This window comes from Mesoplodon mirus (assembly GCF_964341445.2).
Source record: "Mesoplodon mirus genome assembly, chromosome: 1".
NCBI classification, from domain to species: Eukaryota; Metazoa; Chordata; class Mammalia; order Artiodactyla; family Ziphiidae; genus Mesoplodon; species Mesoplodon mirus.
In genome coordinates, this window is record NC_138976.1 from 8,327,601 (window position 1) to 8,350,490 (window position 22,890).

At 45.8% G+C, this 22,890-nt stretch overlaps 3 protein-coding genes across 9 annotated transcripts in view; 1 reads left to right on the forward strand and 2 right to left on the reverse strand.

Moving 5' to 3' along the window:
• LRSAM1 (leucine rich repeat and sterile alpha motif containing 1) overlaps positions 1 to 2,508 on the reverse strand; it is a 44,337-nt gene extending 41,829 nt beyond the window's left edge. For 2 of the 5 annotated variants that reach the window (XM_082613029.1, XM_082613033.1), the window contains exons 1-3: positions 2,408 to 2,457; positions 1,873 to 2,104; positions 133 to 236 (exon numbers count right to left, since the gene is read on the reverse strand). In XM_082613029.1, coding sequence (XP_082469155.1) covers positions 133 to 204 — 72 coding nt within the window. In that variant the 5' untranslated portion in view covers positions 205 to 236; positions 1,873 to 2,104; positions 2,408 to 2,457. Of the gene's footprint in view, positions 1 to 132; positions 237 to 1,712; positions 1,791 to 1,872; positions 2,105 to 2,407 lie in introns of those variants that run through there. The other 3 variants (XM_082613030.1, XM_082613031.1, XM_082613032.1) reach the window with 3 other exon arrangements.
• Positions 2,509 to 2,532: 24 nt separating this feature from the next.
• On the forward strand, positions 2,533 to 6,229 carry RPL12 (ribosomal protein L12). 2 transcript variants are annotated; one of them, XM_082613080.1, is made up of 7 exons: positions 2,535 to 2,685; positions 3,245 to 3,318; positions 4,345 to 4,443; positions 4,787 to 4,868; positions 5,475 to 5,561; positions 5,901 to 6,013; positions 6,185 to 6,229. In XM_082613080.1, the coding sequence occupies exons 1-7, from the start codon at positions 2,649 to 2,651 to the stop codon at positions 6,188 to 6,190; spliced, it is 498 nt and encodes a 165-aa protein (XP_082469206.1). In that variant the 5' UTR covers positions 2,535 to 2,648; the 3' UTR covers positions 6,191 to 6,229. The 2 variants fall into 2 exon arrangements, with proteins under 2 accessions (XP_082469205.1, XP_082469206.1); XM_082613079.1 differs by having other exon boundaries at positions 2,533 to 2,685; positions 5,901 to 6,229.
• Positions 6,230 to 8,155: 1,926 nt separating this feature from the next.
• On the reverse strand, positions 8,156 to 21,424 carry ZNF79 (zinc finger protein 79). 2 transcript variants are annotated; one of them, XM_082622827.1, is made up of 5 exons: positions 20,957 to 21,424; positions 16,689 to 16,777; positions 14,599 to 14,725; positions 13,949 to 14,044; positions 8,156 to 9,454 (listed from the first exon to the last, which is right to left on the reverse strand). In XM_082622827.1, exons 1-5 carry the CDS (start codon positions 20,970 to 20,972, stop codon positions 8,283 to 8,285), a joined length of 1,500 nt encoding a protein of 499 aa, XP_082478953.1. In that variant the 5' UTR covers positions 20,973 to 21,424; the 3' UTR covers positions 8,156 to 8,282. The 2 variants fall into 2 exon arrangements, with proteins under 2 accessions (XP_082478953.1, XP_082478954.1); XM_082622828.1 differs by lacking the exon at positions 20,957 to 21,424 and adding an exon at positions 20,464 to 20,650.
• Positions 21,425 to 22,890: the final 1,466 nt, after the last annotated feature.

The window sequence follows — 22,890 nt, forward strand, 5'->3', positions numbered from 1 at the left end:
AGAGAAGAGAGTGAACGAGTAATGAGAAGTGTGACCGGCTTATGGAGGGCAAGTGCAGTGTGGAGCCCTGTCGCGTGGGGCAGAGGTGGTGATGGGGATGGATGGATGCAGAGGAAATCCATTTTCTCTCACCAGACACATCTGGTACTCCAGCCGTTTCCGAGCCTCCTCACTGGGTTTCCGCTTCCGGAAGAAGAGTGGCATCCTTCCTTTTTCCCAGAGCAATCTTCACAACACTAGGGCATAGGAGAGAAGTTAGGGCCTGGGGACTCTGTCACGGGTCCCCAACACCCAGGACAGGTAGCACAGTAACACAGAGCATGTAGCTGATCTGCTGGACTATGAGTTCCTTGTGGGCAGGGGCTGTGTCCATCGTGACCATCAATCTGTGCCCTGAGCCTGGCACAGCAGGTGCTCAACACTCTTTGTTCTTTGTTGACTAAAAATAAGCAGCAGTATGTGGAAAGAGCACAACAGCAAGCCAGGTGACCTGGGCTTGAGCCCACATTTGCCCCTGACCCACTGTGAGACCCTGGCATACCCTTTCCCCATTCTGGGCCCCCATCTCTCCTCCACGTTAGACAAGGGGGTTGACTTGGAGAAGTTTCCTTAGGTCCTTCCCAAGGATGCTCCTTGAGGACTCTAACAGACTTGGCTGATGAATCCCTTGTAGGCCCTGAAAGACTATCAGAGTGGCATCAGCAAACCAAACACTGCATGGCTTTAGCCAGCCCTGACCTTGACCCTGGGGAACTCAACTACATCATAACCAAAGAGATTTCTGAGCTAAATAAAAATTCAACAGCAATCCTCAGGCATCTTGCCACTCTCACAGTTATTATTCCATTTGATTCTCACCACAGCCCTCTTTATAGTAACAAAACTGACACTCATCAAGTTCAGCGAGCTGGTTATACAGCCTGGACTGGGGCAGAACCAGTCTGGAACTCTGCTCTTTCAAGTCCCGATCCTGTGGAGTTTGCCCAACTCCTTGGTGCTTCAGTAACTTAGCACACATTAAGTATACCGTCCTGAACTCAGAAGCCAGGTGCTCACTGCCTGCCTGGTACCAGAAAATATCAGATTTGATATGGGACAGCGATGGGCCAGGAAGCAACCATACAGGGAAGCTTATGGTTAACAGCATGGGCTTTGGGATGAAATAGAATTTTTTTCTTTTTTGTTTTTTCTTTGTTTAACTGGTTTTGAGTCCCAGATCTGTCACCCACCAACCATGTCCCCTTGGTTCACCTCTCTGAGCCCCAGTCTCCTCATCTGTAAAGTGTGAGTAATAATGTTACCAACACTTGGTTCTATTTGGATCCATTTCCATACTTGCAAAGCCCATAGCACAGAACCTGGCACATGATGAGTGCCCAATAAATGTTAACCACGTAGCACCACACATCTAACAAACATTTATTCAGGGCCTGCTACAGCTGAAGGATCTAGGGAGAAAGGGGCCAGGGAGAAGATGCAGTTGAAGAAGACACACACCCATTCCTCACGGGGAGGCATAGAGATCACAGGTCCCTGCCAATAGAGGTGAAGGCTGTCTGGGGAGCTGGCCAAGCCTGCAGAGCTGGCTCAGGCTCCTCTTGTCACCCCACCTGTCTGCAGGGATGGGGAATGATCTAAAAAGAGCCCTCCCCCATCTCTCCCTGATGACCAGCTCTTATCCGCCTGCTCCCCAATGACTAACTTTCCCTCACCTCCTCCCCAACGGCCACCTCTCCTCCATTCCTCCTAGGAGATCAGCTCTTCCCGACCTGCTCCCGGATGTCCACGCCTCATCCATCCCCTCCCCCGACGTCCAGCCCAGATAGGAAGAGCCACACCCTCCTCCCCTGGCTGGGGTGGGCAGTGCCCAACCTTGCTTTGAGGATACACAGGTCTCCGACGTTCGTTCCCTCTGGTGGACCTCAAGGCAGGCCGATCACTCGCAGGTCTTGGTCATGGACGCCGGGTGACAGACCACCTGGCACAGGCCCGGCGGAGCCACAGTCTGCTCTCCTCCAAACGCAGAAACTAGGGACCGAAACTCATAATCTCAGAAAGTCATGCAGACCAGGATGACGAAGTCTGAGACCGAAGACCGCAGAATCTTAGAATTAAGAGTTGGACCGGATTTAGACTCTAATAAAATTGTTTTAATAGCTAAAATGCCCACATCACGAGGGAGTTAGAAGAGGGTAGGGGATCGCCGTGGCCGTGGGGTCTCGGAATGCTGGTGCGGACCCGCAGGAGAGGGGCGGGGTTCTGGGATAGAGTGACAGGGACTACGGGGTGACCCTCAGGGAGAATGGGCAGCAACGAAGCCTGAGATCTCGGGAGCAGCGCTCTGTTGTCTGCCTCCCCCGGGAGAACTGCCTCGAACCCCGCTTCAGAACCCCTAGGTACAGCTCACCGCGGTGCCTGCTTCTCCAGCCTTCAGCCTTAGGTGCCTGCCCACAAGCAATATGGCACCAAGGGCGTCGCTGCAAGATGGGGCGGGGACGGCAGTTCTCGCGAGAGCCGCGCTTTCAGGTCCTTAACCGGCGCAAGTGCCCCATCTTCCGGTCTTTCGGCTTTCGGCTCGGAGGAGGCTCAGGTGCAACTTTCTTCGGTCGTCCCGAATCCGGGTTCATCCGACACCAGCCGCCTCCACCATGCCGCCTAAGTTCGACCCCAACGAGATCAAAGTCGGTGCGTGCTTAAGATGTGGCCGGGGCTTCGGGATGGTGCATCCCTCCCCGCGTTCCGTCCGGCTTGCGGCCTCCGCCGCAATTGCCTTTCCCACGGCGGGTTTTAGAGCCGCTGCCCGCTAGAGGCTGGCCCTCTGGTGCTGCGTTCAGGGCGCTGTGTGGTCCTGGCCGACCCGCTTTCTGGGCCTCAGCTTCCCCACTTGTAGATGGGGGGGCAGGACCGGACGACCTCTGTGGCGGCTTTGCAGCCCCCACCCTTGGGTAAGGTTTGTCTCCGGGCGCGCCCCCTAGGCTGCGTTGGCCGGCGTCCGGGGCTTCCTCCACGCCGGCGCGGTGTGGGCCTCGGCAGCGGTAGCCAAGCGGAAGGCCGCTGTCCCACGTGGCGCTTGGAGCGGTCCACGCCTTGCGGGGAGGGGTGTCCTGCCTCGCTCCCCCCGAGGTTCTTGGGGCTGTTTTGAGAAGAGGCAGAAGGTGGTGTGGCCAGGCCCGGAAAGATGCGTTGGGAGGGCTGTGACTTGGGGGCTCCCCTTGCGGAGGCACTGATCCTTTCCTTCTCCCAGTGTACCTAAGGTGCACCGGTGGCGAAGTCGGTGCCACGTCTGCCCTGGCCCCCAAGATCGGCCCCCTGGGTCTGGTAAGTCATCCTTGTGGAGGGGCGCTTTTTGTATGCGGAGAGCAGAGTTCGACTCTGGCTTGTGCAAACACGGTTGTGTCTGAGGTGCCCCTGACAGTGAGCGATTGCCATCCCTGGCTAGGCCTGAACTGGCACTAGCCGTCACAGAAAGGCTGTAGGTAAAGATGGAACCTGGTACCTTGAACCTGTAACTTTCCAGTGCCTCTTAGCTGCTGCTCTTAGTGTCCCTGAGAGACGGGATAGAGGAGGTTTTTGAAGTCAGGAGTGGCTTAGTGACACCGCATAGCCTACTTGGCCTGTTTCCTAGGGAGATGGGCATATGGCTGCTGGGAAGATAAAATGGGGTGTGACATGAGGATCTCGGTGAATGTTACAGTAGCTTGTATTAACAACTCTGCTCTGAACCTACTGATTAATGTGATTAGCTTTACCTAGGATCAGACTTATTTACCTGCTTTTTCCTCCATTTTATACTCTTTACTGAACTTCCTTTTTCTTGAATATAATCAGGCCTTTATTCCTTGAGCAGTGGTCTCCTGTCTGAAAAGCTCTCCCACCATGGTTTTGCTTAAGCAGTGTCCTCATTACCCTTGGCCCTTAGCTCAGCTGGCACTCACTGGACATCTCTCCTGTTCAGGGAACTGTAAAGGGGCAAATGCCCAGACCTCATCCCCACAGATTGACTAGGGTTGGTCAGACACAAGGACCTGGTGTCTTTAAAGAGGCCCCCGGTGATTCAAATGTAAGAGCGTTGGAAATTACCACATAGGTCCTTAGGAGAGGGTAGGTAGATAAGGGCCCTGGTCCCATTGTGGCCTTGAACCCGCAGTTCACAGCCCTGGACCAACTAAACCTGCAGCCTCGGTTTTCCAGTTTAGTCTGGTGATAGCCATGCCTTGATTGGGCAGGCAAAGTTGAACGTGTTTCACACAGCTTGCTTGTGCTGCCAAGTGAGGAGGACTGGGCAGATATTCAGACTGCTTCGATGTAGGGCATGGTGTGATTATATACCTTTTATTTCTGCAGTCTCCAAAAAAAGTTGGTGATGACATCGCCAAGGCAACTGGTGATTGGAAGGGTCTGAGGATTACAGTGAAACTGACCATTCAGAACCGACAGGCCCAGGTACTTGGTTTGAGGGAGGGCAGAGGTAGGGATTCCTGGGAGGAAGGTTTTTTGCTGACATGGTCACCTGCCACCGGTGGTGAGGTAAGAGCAATTTTATCTGTGGGGAAGGCTTTTGAGAGCATGGGTCAGATATTAACTCTTCTCACTTTTGAGACACTGGGTAAATCACTTATGTTTGCTGGGGTAGGACGTGTTTCAGGTTATGAAAATTAACCTGAATGTACAGTAAATGTGGCATCTGGCCCATGGATTCTGAGAGCCAAGGTGCATGGTAGTATGGGTTGTTCTCATTGGAGGGTGGGGTAGGGTATGTTATTCCCATTGAGAATCTCTTCCGCAGATTGAGGTGGTACCTTCTGCCTCTGCCCTGATCATCAAAGCCCTCAAGGAACCGCCAAGAGACAGAAAGAAGCAGAAAAACAGTGAGTGGCTTTTTCCCTGGTAGTATGTGAGTGGTGTTGTGTGCCCAGTGTTTGATACACAGCTGCACGTGCTCCCTTTAATGAAACCTAGGGATGGCACAGGTATTTGTTAAGCTGTTCCAGAGCGAGGCACTGCCAAGAAGTGCCATGTGGCTCTCCCCAGTCCCTGGTGTGGAACAGATCCCACCCAACGCTTGCAGCAGGGACATGTTCAGGCAGGGTGAAGAAACTTTAGAAAGATAACCAGTAATCAAGAAAGAGCAGCTTCCTAGCTGGATGACAGACCCTATGGACAGCTTTAATCAACCTCAGTCACTTCAGCATGTTTTTTCTCCTCTGCAAAACAGTCCCTTCCACATAAGGTTAGCAAAGACTTGATTTTGTCCCTAGCCACCCGCCACTGCACCTGACCAGTTTTCTGTTGGCTGGTGCAATCCAGTGGTGAGCTGATACTAAACCCCAGCTTAGGAAACAGGGTTGTTCTTCATGTGGATGACTCTGTGCCGAAAGCATGGGAACAGGTTAGAAATGGGTGAGGGAAGAGTGACTGGTCTGCTCTGGCCTCAGGTGGTAACAAAGCTTTTGCTGTTTTTTTATTTTCTGCAGTTAAGCACAGTGGAAACATCACTTTTGATGAGATTGTCAGCATTGCCCGACAGATGCGGCATCGATCTTTAGCTAGAGAACTCTCTGGTAAGAACGGAACAGTATGGGGCCACCTAATTGTCAAGCAAGATGTATTCACTTAGTGGCATTTTCCCACTTAGAGGGGACTTTATTTTGTAAGACCTGAAATTGCGGTGTGGTGTCTTTCTGGGTTTGAAAGAATCTGGGTATCATAGGACCTGTGGACATTTTTGCATTCAGAGCTTTTAAATATATGGAGCTATGAATTTTTGATTAGGGGAGCAGTGATGATTATTCCTGTATTCCATAAAATAGTTATTCTTTTCCTTGCCTGTATTTCCCCACTGGTATCTGAGGATTGTGAGGGATGACAGTCCCTCTGATTCCACCTTTTCTTAATTATAGGAACCATTAAAGAGATCCTGGGGACCGCCCAGTCTGTGGGCTGCAACGTTGATGGCCGCCACCCTCACGACATCATAGAAGACATCAACAGTGGTGCGGTGGAATGTCCAGCTGTAAGTGACTTATGCATTGACTTGCTTAAAATTAGGGTGAAAACTAGAGGGGAAGCTAACTAATGTATCCTTGGGGAAAAGGTGGAAAATTCTAGAAGTGCTCAATAGTGGGGCTGGGAGATAAGGTTTTTTTGTCTTACTACTGAGGGTTTTTTTTTTTCTTTTCCACAGAGTTAAGAACTGCAAGAAAAATAATAAAGGGTTATTTGACAACCAGTGGACTTTCTGATGTGGCCTCTTCCTTGGGGGAGCCTAGGCTTTGTGGTCAAATGGTGGTCATTGAGGCCAGGGTGACAGAATCTGGGGATGGAGCAGCAATCTGTGGACAACACATTTCTGTCCTGTATGGGACTAGCTCAGAAAATACCTAGAAAGGAAGTCTGCTTTTGGAGACACATTCATGGAACTCCTCAAGAAATAGTTCTTGGTCAGAAAGAAAACTTGGGGAGTTAAACACTTAGGGAAGGAGCTCTTCATCCCAAACCAGTTTAATCATTTGGTGGGTTCTGGGCCCAGGGCCCATGATTCAAGGCTTTGCTCTCCATTCCAGTGTACAGCTGTGGTTCAGAACCACTGATGGGACAACCAAAGAACCTGACCTTTACGAGTCCTCTTCTGTAGTTAGCAGCTCCTAGCCCTACCCTGGTTTGCTTTAAACCAGTCACAGACTATTTTCTAATGAATGCTTTCATCTTTCCTAAGCCTCTCCCTTGTCTTTTCCTTAGTTCTGTTCCTTTTGAGTTTCTAGAGCTCATCACTCACTTTCACCTTATTTGATATGCAATGAATGAACCTCAAACACCTGGACACTGAGACAAAGCTACCCGAGCAGCCTGAAGTACCACCTGGAAGGGGCTTCTGGGCACTAGCCTAAAGGGAGTTGGGAATGACGGCACCAAGAACTTCGTTTCCCTGCCATTGGTCACTTGGCTGTCCCACTTGGTCATGGTGGTTTAGGTGGTTTTTAGTCACAGGTGCAAGCAGAGGTGGAAAACTGCTTTAGTGGAAAGGACTGCCCGAGATCGCTGGAGTGAGGAACATTCCAGGACACGGGCAAGTCGGCAAGGAAACAAAGCTAGAGGCCTTGGGTGATGGCTGAGGGTACAAACAGCTTACCTTACAGTAGACCAGTAATGGGGAGTCTCATATCAGGCTTACCTAACCAAAAACCAAGTAAGCTCACAGCAGTTTATAAGTGCTGAGATGAGATCTACACCATTTGGGTGCAAGGGAGAAAGGAAGCAGGCCAACAGGCTAAAGAGCTTGATTTAAAAGATACTCGGCTGTCAGCAAGAGGGGAAAGTAAAAAATGACTCACCTGCCTCTGAGCCAGGGAAAGCATGGCTGCCGTCACGTTGCCCCAGTTTTGTTAGCCTTCCCTCCCTTAAGAACTCCGTTTAAAGGTATGTGCCTTGCTGAGGGATTTCATTAGCTTCTTCCTGCACCCTCAACCTCACTGTCCTTCCTCGGTCTTTTCTTGACAGCAGTAACTAGAATAGAGCATTCGAGCAGCTCAGAAAGTGCAGGTTGTGTGCAGCTGTGTCTAGATTCAGCATCCCTCCCCCAGCCCCATTCTAGTAACAGCTGGCTCTAGAATCCCCTTCCTCACTTGAATTCACTCCCCCAAATCTTAAACCTCAGTGGCTCCACTATGGGAAATACTGGTTCCTGGCTAATATTCTTTTTTTTTTTTTTTTTTTTTTTTTGCGGTACGCGGGCCTCTCACTGTTGTGGCCTCTCCCGTTGCGGAGGGAGCACAGGCTCCGGAAGCGCAGGCTCAGCAGCCATGGCTCGCGGGCCCAGCCGCTCTGCGGCATGTGGGATCTTCCCGGACCAGGGCACGAACCCGCGTCCCCTGCATCAGCAGGTGGACTCAACCACTGCGCCACCAGGGAAGCCCCTGGCTAATATTCTTGATTCTCCTGTTGCAACAGCCCTCATTCAAGCAGAGACTACTACAACCAGACTACTGCCAAAATACCTGGCCTTTTAAGTAGGAACCAAGTCTTTCACTCATTCTTTATAAATCAATGTTTCTGGAGTGCTTTTACCACTGAATTAAAGGTAAATCTTTAAAACTGAATTGGAGTTGGGTTGTCTAAGATGTTGAGAAAGAAGAGAGCACCTGAGACCTTCCAGATGCAACATGTAAAATAGTGACTTTATTAAAGGTGCTTTTGCATGTGGCTCTGGGCTAGACTTAAAGTCAGATGTCCCTGGGTGCTTTCAGATTACGCAAGGCCCCCATCCACTTTGGTTATGTTCCCAGTTACTCTCCAGCATGGAGTCTCTGATGTCTAATGAAAGCTGAACTACACCTGAAGGCCTTCCCACACTCACTACATCCGTAAGGTTTCACACCAGTGTGAATTTTCTGATGCTGGCTAAGGGATGAGCTCTGGTTAAATGCCTTCCCACACTCATTGCACTCATAGGGTTTTTCTCCTGTGTGAATTACATGATGTCGAATAAGGGCTGAGCTCTCACTGAAGAACTTCCCACATTCATTACACTTATGAGGCTTCTCCCCAGTGTGGGTCTTTTGGTGGATTATCAGGTTTGTGCTTTGGCTGAAGGCCTTCCCGCACTCGCCACACTTGTAGGGTTTCTCTCCGGTGTGAGTCCTCTGGTGGTTTGTGAGGTTTGCACTCTGGCTGAAGGCCTTCCCACACGCGTTACATTTGTAGGGTTTCTCCCCTGTGTGGATTCTCTGGTGCTGAATAAATGCCGCACAGTAGCTGAAGGCTTTCCCACATTCGCCGCACTTGTAGGGTTTCTCTCCGGTGTGAGTCCTCTGGTGGTTTGTGAGGTTTGCACTGTGGCGGAAGGCCTTCCCACAGTCACTGCATTCGTAAGGCTTCTCTCCAGTGTGAATTCTCTGATGCTGAACAAGGGCTGAACAGTCACTGAAGGCTTTCTCACACTCACTACATTTGTAGGGCTTTTCTCCGGTATGAGTTCGCTGGTGTTTTGTAAGGTTTGCATTCTGGCTGAAGGCTCTTCCACATTCACTACATTTATAAGGTTTCTCTCCGGTGTGAATCCTCTGGTGCTGAATAAGAGATGAGCTCTGGCTGAAGGCCTTCCTGCATTCATTGCACTCATATGGCTTCTCCCCAGTGTGGCTCTTCTGGTGCTGAGAAAGGGAAGAACAGTAACTGAAGGCTTTGCCACATTCATTACATATGTACGGCTTCGCTCTGTGAGGTTTAATTATATCTGAATTCTTCCTCAAGCTCTCTGTGTGTGTTTCACATTTACGGGGTCTCCCTTCTGTAGGAACTCTCTGCTGTGGAGAAAGAACTGGTCTCAGATTGAAGCTCTTCCCCAGTTCACTGTTTCTGTGATCTGAATCCCCAGAGGGCATCTCTACACTTGGGTCTTGGAATGATTCTTCAGAAATGTCTTGTTCAGGTGGTGATTCAGATACAATCTTCCAATCTGAAGAATATTTACAAAAGCCATTTTAAAGATTCTTTTGGTGAAAGAAAAGATACCGAAAGACAAAAGGCTGAAGGAGTCTGGCTGAGCTCTTATGTGGGACAGGTTCGATGCTTCCACCCCCTTTCACCCAGGATGCTTCTGTTCTAAACCACAATGATCAGAAAGCTTTTCAGAGACTTGAGCATTCTTTGCTCCCTTTCCTAAACAGCAGAAGTTTATCCTGAACCTGCCTCAGATGCACTCCTCTCCTTTCTTTCTGACACTCCTCTCCTGTGCTTTTGCCAAGTACTGGGTTGTCTTAAACTGTCTTCTTAGTCACAATTCTCGGTGTGGTTTTGGGCAACCTACTATTACCAGAATTGAACAATTCACTTAAAACTGATGACTGATGCCAGCAGGATGAATGTTTTCACCTATCAAATCAGCAAGATTTCAAAAAAAAAGGTTAATTCTAGAGTGTTTTAAGAGTGCAGCATTTGGGATATCTCACACACTGGTGCGGCTGCATAAATGGACAGGCTTTCTGGAGAGTAATCTGGCTGCATGTGTCAAGAGTCTTTAAAATGCTGACATACAATTCCACTTCACCTGCATTAATATCATTTGTTGTCAACACTCCATCATTTGTCAAATGAAAAGCAAATACCTAAATGTTTAATAACAAGGAATGACTATATAGTATAGCCAATCAAGGGACACTGTTCAGCAGTTATAAGTCATGTTTGAAATCTGTACATTATAATTCCTTTTGTAGAAAGGTATTTATTGAAAAAACACTGGCAAGTTATACAATGAAGATAAGCTGTGTTGTCTTTGGGTTGTGGGATTAGGCAGGGGTAGTTTTTATTTTCTTCAACGGTTATCTGTATTTTCTAATGTTCTCCAGTGACTATTATTTTTATAATAAAAGTTATAAAAACCTTGCTTTCAAGGACTATGCAGTGATAAAAATAAACAACATGCTTGTTAGATGAAAGAAGGAATATGTAAAATTACATACTGTTACCTTAATTTTAGAAAACGCTGCTTTTTGTAATACGAAGATTGAAGGTAATACCTCTGTGTGGTGGGATGACAGGAGATCTTGATTTTCTTTTTTATTCTTTTCTAAACTTAAAATGAACTTATTTTTATTAGAAAAAAGTTATTTTAAAAAGAATAACATTGCTTTTATAATATGGATGGGGGTGGGTGATATTTTTAAAAAGAGTTACTGATTCTTAATCCCCTTTGGGACCTCATTCATTTTAAGAGAAAACCTTAAAGTGTGAATTAATGTATAATATTTGCAAAGTATTAAAACTAAGTGAACCCAATGGTCCCAGACATCTCTCTCTGTCTCCTTCATAGAGGCTTATAGCTAAGGAAGTGAAGTTTTAGGGAAGGCTATGGAGCTTCTTTTCACAAGGGTCAATTTTCCTGAAAAGATTCTTCCTGTTTCTACCTTATTTAGGAAAACAGCAGGTTAGTTTTAGGTATGCTTTATTTGAATTTCTATACAGAATCTTGACCCAGACTGCCTGGGTTCAAATCTGGGTTCAACCTCTTACTAGCTGTGTGACTCTGGGCAAATTACTATGCCTTGGATTTATTATTTGTGAATGTAGCTCTCTTACAGAATTATTAAGAGGACTAAATGAGCTAAAACACAAAGGACCCAGAATGATACCTGAAGAATAGCAAGTGTTATATGAGTGCCTGTTATTAACTTGGACCTTTTCCTTGTAAATCATATTAAATGGTTTCCCATTAAGCAGGTTTCCCTCTAAGTTGCATGTGCATTTGAAGCCCAGTCTACTAAAAGCACCAAAGTTCCTGTTTCGGGTTGAGGGTATCTCTATGTTACTTGGTATTTGGTCTTACAGCTCTCAAAAACTGACCATCTATCTAAGTAAAAGATGGAAAGGAGAAGAAAAGTGACAACAAAAGAAGCAGTGGGAGAAAGGAGCAATTAAGAAGACTATGCGGGGAATTCCCTGGTGGTCCAGTGGTTAGAACTCTGCGCTTCCACTACAGGGGGCATGGGTGCTGGCTCCTGTATAAGATGGTCTAATTATATTCGAAACTGAATATACCCAAAACAGAACCGCTGATTTTCCCTTTCAAGCCAGTGTCTTTGTCAGTCTTCCCATTCACCCAACTGCTCAGGCCATGATCATCCTTAATGTCTCTTTCCCACACATCCAGTCCACTAGCAAGTCGTGTTGGCTTTAACACTCAATTATGTCCTGATCCTCCTCCTCAGCAGCCACCATCCTCTCACTGGAATGTCCTAACTGATCTCCCTGATTCTAGTCTTGAACACTGAAAGTCTAGTCTCCACACGTTATCTTTTCAAACACAAATATTATCCCTTCCCTGCTCAAAACCCTCAATGGCTTCCTATCTTCCTATTTGAATAAAACCTGAACGCCTTCCATGGCCTCTAAGCCTTACATGATCTGCCCCCTGCCTAGCACCCTCCCCACTTGTTTACTGAGTCCTAGGCTCTTCTCATCCTAACACAAGTCTAACTTATTCCCAACTCAAAGCCTCAACACGTGGTGTGGCCCAGAATGTTCCTCCTCCGGATACTTACACGGCTGGCTCATTCTTTTCCTTCAGATCTCAATTCCAGTGTCACCTCCTCAAAGTGGTCTTCCCTATTCATCCGATCTAGGATAGCCCCCACCCCACCTGTATTCCCCTTTCTCACAGGACTCATCACCATCCAATACTGTATCAGTTATTTTGTTTACTCGCTGTATGTACGTTCCTCACTAGGATGTAAGCAGGGACCACGTCTTGTTCTGTTGCACCCCCAGTAGCTAAAACAACGCCAGGCATGTACCAAGCAGTGAGGCAAAGGCAGGTCGAAGACCTGGGTCTGTCTGTCACTGTGGGAGGGGTGGGATGGAATAACAGCTCTGAAACCAGCCCAGGAGGCACAGCGATGCTCAGGGTGCTCGGTGGGTCTCAGAGCAGAGGTGGGACATCACAGGAGCAGTGTTTTAGCTACTCTAATAGCCAGATTTAAAACTTTCCTCCAGCTACTTCACTGTTACAGAATTAATACCGCCCTACATTGTCGACAACTTTTTTTCATATATATTAGTTTGTCAAAGAGTGAGACAGATTTTGTTATCCACATTTTTTCAGATATAGAAACAGACGACCACAATTTAGTGGTTTACTCTGAATCCATGTAGTTAATACGTAGCAAGCCAGGACCTGGATGCGTCTTTCATGGGTCCACATCCGAAGTTGCTTCCACACTAATACGCTACACTAATACCTCAGGGCACAGATCTTTGTGGTAACACCTTTTCCCAACTTCTGTTTCTAGTGACATGGTGATTTGAATCTTTTTCAGTAACCTTTGAAGGATCCTGAACCCCTCTGAGACTGTGATGAAATCTTTTCCCAGAAAGATGCAGTTATTGCCACAAAACAACTGTATTCAATTCCCGAAGTTCCACACAGGGTTCTCTGGATTCAGATTAAAAGGTCCTGCATAACAAGTATGCTGTGCTGGGAAGCAGGGGGTTTGGGAGAAGGAAGCAGCAGGCAGTGAGGCTCCCTGTAAAGGGAAGTATTTCAGCAAGTGTGAGTGGTGCCTGGAGTTACAAGGGCTGAGGTAACATGTGATAGGCTGCTTAGAAAGAGGATAAAATGTGAAGAAGAGTTCAGATGAACCATGCACAAAATAAGCCAGAGGCTTTGTTTTCATTGTCCTACAGCAACCATAAAAGATATAAAGCATTAGACCGCATTTTTAGAAAAATTTAAAATTTTGTCGCCTTAAAGTTGTTAAGTTCATTGTACCTCTGATTCTTTAAGTTTCAAAATATCAGAAGTGCTTGGAACCACAGGCCCTGCCAGAGGTCAGACATTTGCAAGGGCTGAAATATGAAGGCGGGGGTGGAGTGAGCAGCCTTAGATGAGTAGCAAGAGATAAAGGCAGAAACTATGGTTTCCCTTGCTCGTTTTCCCTAAGTTTCTTAGTATCAGACCTTCAGAAAATTCCAGCATGGCCACGAAGAGGGAGAGAAGGGGTGTGGGTGCAGAATCCAATAAAGGGTTAGTCAGAGAGGGGAGTAGCAGTAGGTGTCACAGCTGAAGCATGGCTAAAGGTGGGTACTTGAGATCCTCAGTGAGGTGAACCCGAAGCAGGGAATGTGCTAGGCCAGCAGAGATGACTCTCATTTCCCAGAGGCCAGCAATACCACCAGTGCTCCCAAATGCCTCCCAGCCTGGGGAGACTGAGTAGACAGCGTGGATAGAGGGCTTTGGAGTCTGACCGATGTTGCTTCAAACCCCAGCCTCGCCACTTTCTAGCTGTGAGGCTCTGAACCAGTGAGTTAGCCTTTCTCAGCTTTATTTTCCTCATCTATAAAACAGGGATAATAATATCTACCTCACCGGTTGTTGAAATACTCAAATGCACTAACGCATGTTTCAAAGGGGCTTTTGCTCCCGAGACTCTGACTGGCTTAGTGCTTGCTCACATACCTGGACAGGTACTCCTTAGGCCTTCTCTCTCCAGCACCCATGAACCTTCCCTTTGTTCCAACTGGGAGTTCATACCAGGCTGGGAGACTGGAAGTCCTATTTAAGGGGGACAAAAAGTGGGGTTTAGAGATCTGTACTAAGTATAAATAGCCTCTCAGAACTGAGGGGAGTGGGAACAGGTCATTCATATCATTCATTCAACAAATATTTATTGAGCACTGAGCACTGTTTATTGGTACCAGGCGCTAGGGGACACAGCAGTAAATAAGATAGATACGGCGCCAAGGTCTTAGTAGAGCATTTCTGAAAACAGCTAAAGTAACAGCCTCAAGGAGGGGTCAAGCCAGGGAGCTAAGCAAGCCCATGAAGCCAGATACTTAAGAAGATGGGAACTTAGTGACTATGGAGGAACTGGCCTGAAGGCTACCCCACCCTTCCTGGGAAATAAGAAAATGGGGAGGTGCAGCCTCGGGGGGAACAAAATGAAACTGCCTATTTCCTAAACCAGAATGCAGAGATCTTTCACTAGGGAACGAGGAGGAACAAACACTATCCCTCTGGTGCAGCAGAGCCACTCAGGATCACTCGACACTGGGAAGTAAAACATTTTCAGAACTGAACAAATTCTGCATTTTCAATGTTTTCCTTACCCAGTAGGACCAGGTTTCTGGACTTTTCTGGCATCCCTTCCTTGAACCGGTCCCTCGGAGTAGGGGCCAACTGCCTCCATCCCTTCTGGGTAAAAGCTACGGTCACACTGTTGAAAGGTGTGGATCCCTGAAACAACAAGCACATTCTTTCTTGCCCAGTGGCCTCAGAATACGAGGGGGTGGGGAGGTTGGCAGCTCTGGGTGTGTTGGTTAGTGGGCCTACAAAGGGTCTTCGAAAGGACTCAGCGTAGTTCCAGAAAAGCATTTATTGATCACTTCTTACGTGCCTAACACTACATTGGATATTGATGCACAAAAATAAATAAAATAGTCTCTCTTGTCTTCACATGTTTATAATTCTAGTAGACTTTATACATAAATAGAAGAAACTGTGTATATATATGAGCAGTAATTGGGCAGAACTAACAGGTGCTTGGGAATTAAAAGCGCCAATATAGAAAAAACAAAATTAGAATGTGTGAGTTTATGCAACAAGGAATCAGCTGCAAATTAGCAAAGAAATGTGAATGATTAATGTTTTCAGAACACTTAATAAATATTCCTGCTTACTCAGACATCACACAGTACAGCAGGAGAGCCAGCACGTATGCAACCACCTGTAATAATGTGTCAAAGAGATGGACACATTAGTTGCTAGGATAACAGAGGAGGAATCATAGATGGAGGGCAACCTGGCCTTCAAGGAGCAGGTTCCTCAGATGGAGAAAGAGAAGGATGTCCAAGGCAATGGAGGCATCAGGAGCAAAGGCACGGAGGCAAGAGAGTCTTTGCCTATTTTCAGCTTAGGAAATGGTATCTCCAGTCACCTAGTTGGCCATGTCAGACAACTGGGTGCTATCTTCCCCTTTCTTGCAGCTCCTCATGTCAACTGCATATTCATTCTTCCTCCTCAATATCATGAGAATTCATGCATTTCTCTCCATGCCCCTGCCACTACCTTGCTTTAAGCCACCATCGTTTCCCAAATCATAACTAGTCTCCTGATTTCTAATTTTACCTGTCCTTCCAATACATCCTTCACACTGAGAAATGCACTAAACGGGACAGAGGGTCATTTTTAAAAATGATGGAATATTTAAAACATTTGGGTCATTTTATAATAATCAAGAGAGTAAAATCCATTATGAAGATATAAGGGTCATGAACCAAATAACAAATATATAATTCATAAAGAAAAAACTGTAGGAAGTGCAAGGAGAAATTTAAAATATAGCTATGAGAGATGTTAAACAACTTAGTTGTTGACAGAGTTAATACAAAATAAACAAAAAAATAAAGATATGGAAGAAATGAGTAATTTAATAAGGTTGAGCCATAAAACCTACAGCTGCAATCACACTATACCTGGATGTTTTGTGTGGAGAAGAGACACAAACTTTGCCTGCATGGAGCACAGACCAGCTAAATGTGCAGACAAGAAACCAAAGTCACGATTTTGGCATATCTAAAAAAATAAAGACCCACCACCAAAAATATTCAATATATATGAACAAAATAGGAAGAAAATGAATTAGGGGATTCAACTCAAGAGATTTTGAAAAATGAATTTTAAAATAAATCTAAGGAAAGCAGAAGCAAAAAAACTAATACAGAAAATTTTGTTAATAAAGAGTAAAACTGATGAGGAAATCCAAGAGCAGGCTTTCTAAAAATGAAAACAGACCAATTCCTAGTCTAGTCAAGAAACACAAAGGGAGAAGACAGTTCTTACCCTCATAGAAGGACTATGAAATGGAATTTATTAGAAATAATTCTGTAGAATACTCTTAATGAAATTGGGGAAATATTAATCAAATTCTACTAAGTGTAAATAAAAAGAAGGTTACAAATCAGGACAAACCCATTTGGGGAAAACAGAAAAAAAAGAATATGACTAAAAGGACACAAATCAAAATGTTAAGTGTTATTTCTTTGTAGGATTAAGTGTAATTTTGGGGGGGTATGTTGTCTATACTTTTCAGGTTTTCTATAAAGAGCATGAATTCCTTTTGTAATTAAAAACCAAAAACACCCTTAATATTAAAAAAAAAAAAAAAGAGGCTGCCTTTCAGAGTAACCTTCCAACTTACTTGGGGCCCAGCTGTGAGGAGACCATCTGCCATTCCTTCCTCTTCTGTGCCTTCCTCTTGGGGAAGGGCAGGATCTGGAGAAGGTGGCTCTGGAGGAAGAGAAAGAAAGCAATGAGGCATAAAATTTACAGCTCACCAAGCTAGAAAGTCTCAAATTTTCACTCTGAAGACAGTGTTCAAATGACATTATAGGTCCCAGGGCTCAATGAGGCTGAATTTGCAGACTTGCAATGGGATAGAAATTTTCCAATTTCCCTTCCTACCTCAGAAGTTCCATCAATTCACTCAAACACAGGGAGGCATTAGAGTGTAATAGAGTCTCAAGTATTCCAGATCTACCACTTACCAGCAGTGTACAAATCATGTAACCTCTCTAAGTCTCATTTTTCTCAACTGTAAAATGATAATATCCCATGTAAAGTTGCTGTGAAGATTTAAATGCAGACAAAGCAGTTGACACAATGCCTAGCATGTAAATATACAGCTTACAACTATTACCAATTAAGTTCCTTGGAGAAAGTGGCTCTGCAAATTTAAGACATTTGCTTAATCAAAAGAAGAGGTAATGACCAAGTGGGATTCATCCCAGGAATGAAAGGTTGGTTCAACAAATGAAAATCAATCTGTATAACACACTATATTAATACAAAGGGGAAAAAAAACCCCATATGATCATCTCAGTGAACACCAAGAAGCCATTTTACAGAATCTGATACCTTTCATGATAAAACACATCCAATAAACTAGGAACAGAAGGGAACTTCCTCAACTTGATAAGAGGCATTTACAAAAAACCCAGAGCTAAAGACTGATGCTTTTCCCCTAAGATCAGGAACAAGACAAGGATGTCTGCTTTTGCCACTTCTAATCAGTATTATACTGGAAGTTCTAGCCAGAGCAATTAGGCAAAAACAAGCAAACAAGCAAACCAAAGGCATACGGAATGGAAAGGAAGAATTTAAACTACCTGTATTTGTGAATGGCATGATTCTGTATACAGAAAATCCTAAGGAATCCACAGAAAACTATCACAGCTAAACAAGTTCAGCAAGGTTGCAGGATACAACATCAATGTACAATAAAAAAACAACTCAATTAAAAATGGGCAAAGAGGGGCTTCCCTGGTGGTGCAGTGGTTGAGAGTCCACCTGCTGATGCAGGGGACACGGGTTCGTGCCCCGGTCCGGGAAGATCCCACATGCCGCGGAGCGGCTGGGCCCGTGACCCATGGCCGCTGAGCCTGCGCATCCGGAGCCTGTGCTCTGCAATGGGAGAGGCCACAACAGTGAGAGACCCGCGTACCGCAAAAAAAAAAAAAAAAAGGGCAAAGGATTGAATAAACAGTTCTCCAACTGTATTTCTATACACTAGCAATGAACAATCCAAAAATGAAATTTTAAATTCCATTTACAAGAGCATTAAAAGAACAAAACACCTAGGAATAAATTGATCAAAAGAAGTGCAAGAGTTTGATTACTGATGTTATAAGCAAAAAAGTATAAATAACATAGGTAGGATACTTATTTTGGTATGGATTAATTTACTTTACTTTCTTAGCCATATCTACCTCTAATCTCTTGTCACTAGTATTCTTCTTAAAGTTGTTTTTTCAAAATGTTATTTTTTCATTTTTAAAATTAAATTTCACACATCATCCTCAACACTGCATTTTTTTTTTTTTTTTTTTTTTTTGTGGTACGCGGGCCTCTCACTGTTGTGGCCTCTCCTGTTGTGGAGCACAGGCTCCGGACGCGCAGGCTCAGCGGCCATGGCTCACGGGCCCTGCTCCGCGGCATGTGGGATCTTCCCGGACCGGGACACGAACCCGTGTCTCCTGCATCGTCAGGCGGACTCTCAACCACTGCGCCACCAGGGAAGCCCAACACTGCATTTTATATGTAATAGATTTAAAACTGTTGACACCTCTAGTTGACCTTTCTCTGTAGACCATAAAGTCTTTAATTGAGAAAATCATTCCCTACAGACACTGAGGTATCTGTTAAGCTCAGAGCAATTTCTCATAAATTGATGTTATTCTCAATCCTAATTTTTGTTTTTTTAATGTGTAAATATTTCAGAACAAGTATTTTTATGGATACTGTTACTTTTGCTTCCATTTAGATACTTTTCTTTAATAAAAAAATCATCAAATCTCAAAAAAAAAAAGAAAAAAAAGTGCAAGACATTACACTGAAAATTACCAAACATTGTTCAAGGAAATTACAGAAGATCTAAACTTTCTACAAGGCAACAGTAATTAAAATAGTGTGGAACTGATATAAGGATAGACATACAGATCAATGGAGAAGAACTGAGAGTCCAGAAATAAATCCATACATTTATGGACAACTGATTTTCAACAAGAGTGCCAAGAAATTAAATTTCTTTTCAAAAAAATAGAGATGGGACAACTGGATATCTACATGCAAAAGAATGAAGCTGGACTCCTACCTCACACCACATATAAAAACCCAGAATGGATCAAAGACCTAAATGTAAAAGCTCAAACTTCTAGAAGAAAATACAGATATAAATCTTTATGACCTCTGATTAGGCAATGGGTTTCTTAGACATGATACCAAAAGCACAAGCAACAAAAGAAAAGCTAAACTGGATTTCATAAAAATTAAAAACTCTGTGCTTTAAAGGACACTGTCAAGAAAGTGAAAAGATCTGCAAATCATATATCTTCTAAGGGTCTAGTATCCAGAATATAAAAAGAATTCTTTATATTAAAAACTCAACAAAGAAAGACAAATAACCCAATTTAAAAATGGGCAATGGGTTTGAATAGGTATTTCTCTAAGTAAGATACAAACAGCTATTAAGTATATGAAAAGATGCTCAACATCATCAGTCATTGGAGAAATGCATATCAAACCATTATGAGATACCACTTCACACCAAGATGGCTAAAATTAAAAAGATGGAAAAAAAACAAGTGTTGATGAGTATGTAGAGAAACTGAAGTACTCATACATTGCTACTGGGAATGTAAAATGGTGCAGCCACTGTGGAAAACAAGTCTGGCAGTTCCTCAGAAAGTTAAACAGAGTTACCAAAGTTACCAGAGTTATACAATAATTCCTCCCCTAAGTATAAACCCTAGAAGCATGAAAACACATCCACACAAAAACTTGCGCATGCATGTTTACGGCATTATTCATAATAGCCCAAACTGGAAACCACCCAAATGTCCAACAACTGAGGAAGAGATAAATAAAAATGGAATATTATTCAGCCATAAAACGTTGATTCCTTCATGTTACAACATGGATGAACCTTGAAACGTTATGCTAAGTGAAAGAAGCCAGACACATATATCATATGATTCTATCTTCATGAAATGTCCAGAATAGGCAAATTCATGAGGACAGAAAGTATTGAATAGATTAATGGTTGCCAGGAACTAGGAGGAAGGGAAAATGTGGAGTAATACCAGTTTCCTTTTGGGGTGATGAAAATGTTCTGGAATTAAATAATGGTGACGGACTTCCCTGGTGGTCTAGTGGTTAAGACCCGTGCAGGGGGCATGGGTTGGATCCCTGGTTGGGGAACTAAGATCCCGCATGCCGCACGACGCAGCCAAAAAAAAAAAAAAAAAAAGGTGATGGTTGCATAACTTTGTGAATATACTAAAAGCTACTGAATTGTACACTTTAAAAGTGAATGCATGTAAATGATATCTCAGTTAAAAAAAGGTGCTTTCAAAAGCGTCATTTTATTTGATGCTTACAGCTCTTAGAGGTGAACGAGGTAGTTAACGTTATTTTACCTTTTCCTCCATGAAGAAACACAGGCTAAGAAAGCTGGCTGGTACCCCAGAGCTTAAACAGGAATCCTAGCCTTCTGATTCTAAATCTCCAGTATCCTCCACGATTTCACAATCCAACTGGGTTGAACCCATCCTCAATATGAGGTGAAGCCAACGGGCTCCCATTCCGAACATCCCTGATGCTTCAAGAGGTCTGGAAGATCAGAAGCAACAGAGGAGGCCCTGAGTAAGTCCCATTTTCCTTCCCAGGGCCCATTTCTCTCTACTTTCTAATGCCATGGGTCCATCAACAGATCGGAGTAAGGGACAGGACACAGAGATGATCCAGGGCTGAGCTCCTCAAACTTTTCTGACCCCGGAATTCTTTATTCCACAAAAAGGATCGTCCCCCAGCCACTTGTGGAAAGGATGACCGCCGAGCTCTGATCCGGGTCACACAGCACTGTTAGCGGACAAGCTGGAAGCCACAAACCGCTCCACCACTCCGTCTCACCTCCTTCCTCCAGCATTTGGGTCCCACCTCGCGCCACCGCCTCCCAGCAGTTTTCTGAGCGTCAGCGTCGCTTCACTGCAGCCCCAGCCCCGCTCTGGGCTCTTCTCTCAGGCCTCTCCCCTTAAAGGCCGGGTCTGAGCCTGCGGTGCTGAGCCCGGTCCGGCCTGTCCAGCCGGGTCTTTCACTGTCTCCCCAGCCACAGCCAGGCCTCGGCTGGGGAGCCCGTGGCGCACCTGCCTCGGTCTCAGGCAGAACACCACGTGAAAAAGCCGGTGCCACCTACGCGAGAGAGCTCCCGGCTACCGCCTCCGGCACGAGCTCAGACACTGCGGTCGCAAACCCGCCTCTCGCTCCAAACGGGACGCGCCTGAACAACGCCACTTCCGGTCATGCGCACATGCCTCCCTGCTCCACCGGACTTCATTTCCCAGAAATCTCCGGGCTCGTTACTGGCCAAAGCCTTTTTCTGTCTCTCGGTGCCAGGTTGTGACCCGCACACCCTCGTGGACAGTATTTCCCAGTGAGGCTTCCGCCTGTTCTTGCTCCCAGAATCTATTTCCCATCACGCTTTGTTGCACACGGCTTTCAGGGCCACCGGATCCAATGACTGGGGCCTCTTGGACAGGAAGAGACTTGGCCGCGAAGGCTCACGGGAGTGGTGCTTTCAGCGCAGGCGCAGATCTGCACTAGGTCTAGGCGCCTGGTTTCTGCTCAGGGGTTTGATGTGCCCGGGGCCCGGCTCCACGAGGTCCTCTCCCTCGTCAGTCAGCTCAGGGCCCAACCCCAGCCACCTTCACGGTCCTCTTGCGCCCTTCTGATAGTTTGGGAGGGGTAAAGGAAGTGAGGGCCCCTCAGTGTGAACGGGGCAGCCGCAGGTTGGCCTGGAACGGTCAAAGTATAAAAGCTTGTCAGCAGGAAGACGTCTTCAGTAATCTCAGGGGCAGAAGCACACTTTAACAGTGTTCAGTTAGAAGTGTTGGGAGAGGGGATTCCTGAATATCCTGTCCTTGGGGGCTTCCGTGCTGCCCCAGGGGATATTTCAGTGGGCTTCCTCAGAGCGTTGATGGAATTTCCCCACAAGCCTGTTGATCTTCACTAATCAATTTTCTGATGAGCAATTTAATTTCAGAGGCATTTTGACGTTAAGGAGATGAGAATGTGTTACCTGGGAAGTGGAAATGAGTTTGGGGGTCCTAAGCCTCTTCTCATTTTGTACTCTCTCTCTTTCAATCATAGCTGGTAGTGTTGTTCCCAATATGATTCTACATTTGTGGGTCTTCTATGAATCTCATTGGGATTCACTCCATTAAGCAAGTCACACCCACAGATCTCTTTGAGATAAGCTGTTCTCTACCTTGGGCTTGTGTGATTTTTAGGCTTACAACTTTGGAGGTCAGAAGTCTGAAGTGGATCTCACTGGGCTAAAGTCAAGGTGTCTTCAGGGCTACTTTCCTTCTGGAGGCTCTAAGGGGAGAATCTCTTTCCTTGCTTTGTCTAGCTTCCAGAGGCTGCCTTCATTCCTTGGCTAGTGGGCTCTTCCAGCTGGTGTGTTCTGCCCGTGCCACAGGCCCAGCAGGTGCTAAACCCATAATAGCCACTAGGACGTAGCAAGGGGTTTCTTGCCTTAGCCTTGCGAACCCACCTATGGCCACTGGGGGGTAGCAGAGTGGTTCACGCCGCAGTTGATTCCGCCCGTGTCCACCGGGTGGTGGTAAGGAATTTCTTGCCTCGTTCTCAGAAGCCAGGATTCTCCTGGAAGTTGTTCTGGGGGTGGGAGTGGGAGATGGGGTGGATGTCGGTTGGCAGCGCACATTTCTATCCCAGGCTGGGTAAAGCGCAGCGTCTGCTGCACCTGTCTTCTGGGGATGTCTCATCCTGCCCCACTTCTTCATGGACCTGTGCCTGATGGTGCTGGACTGGGCTCCTGGGGTAGA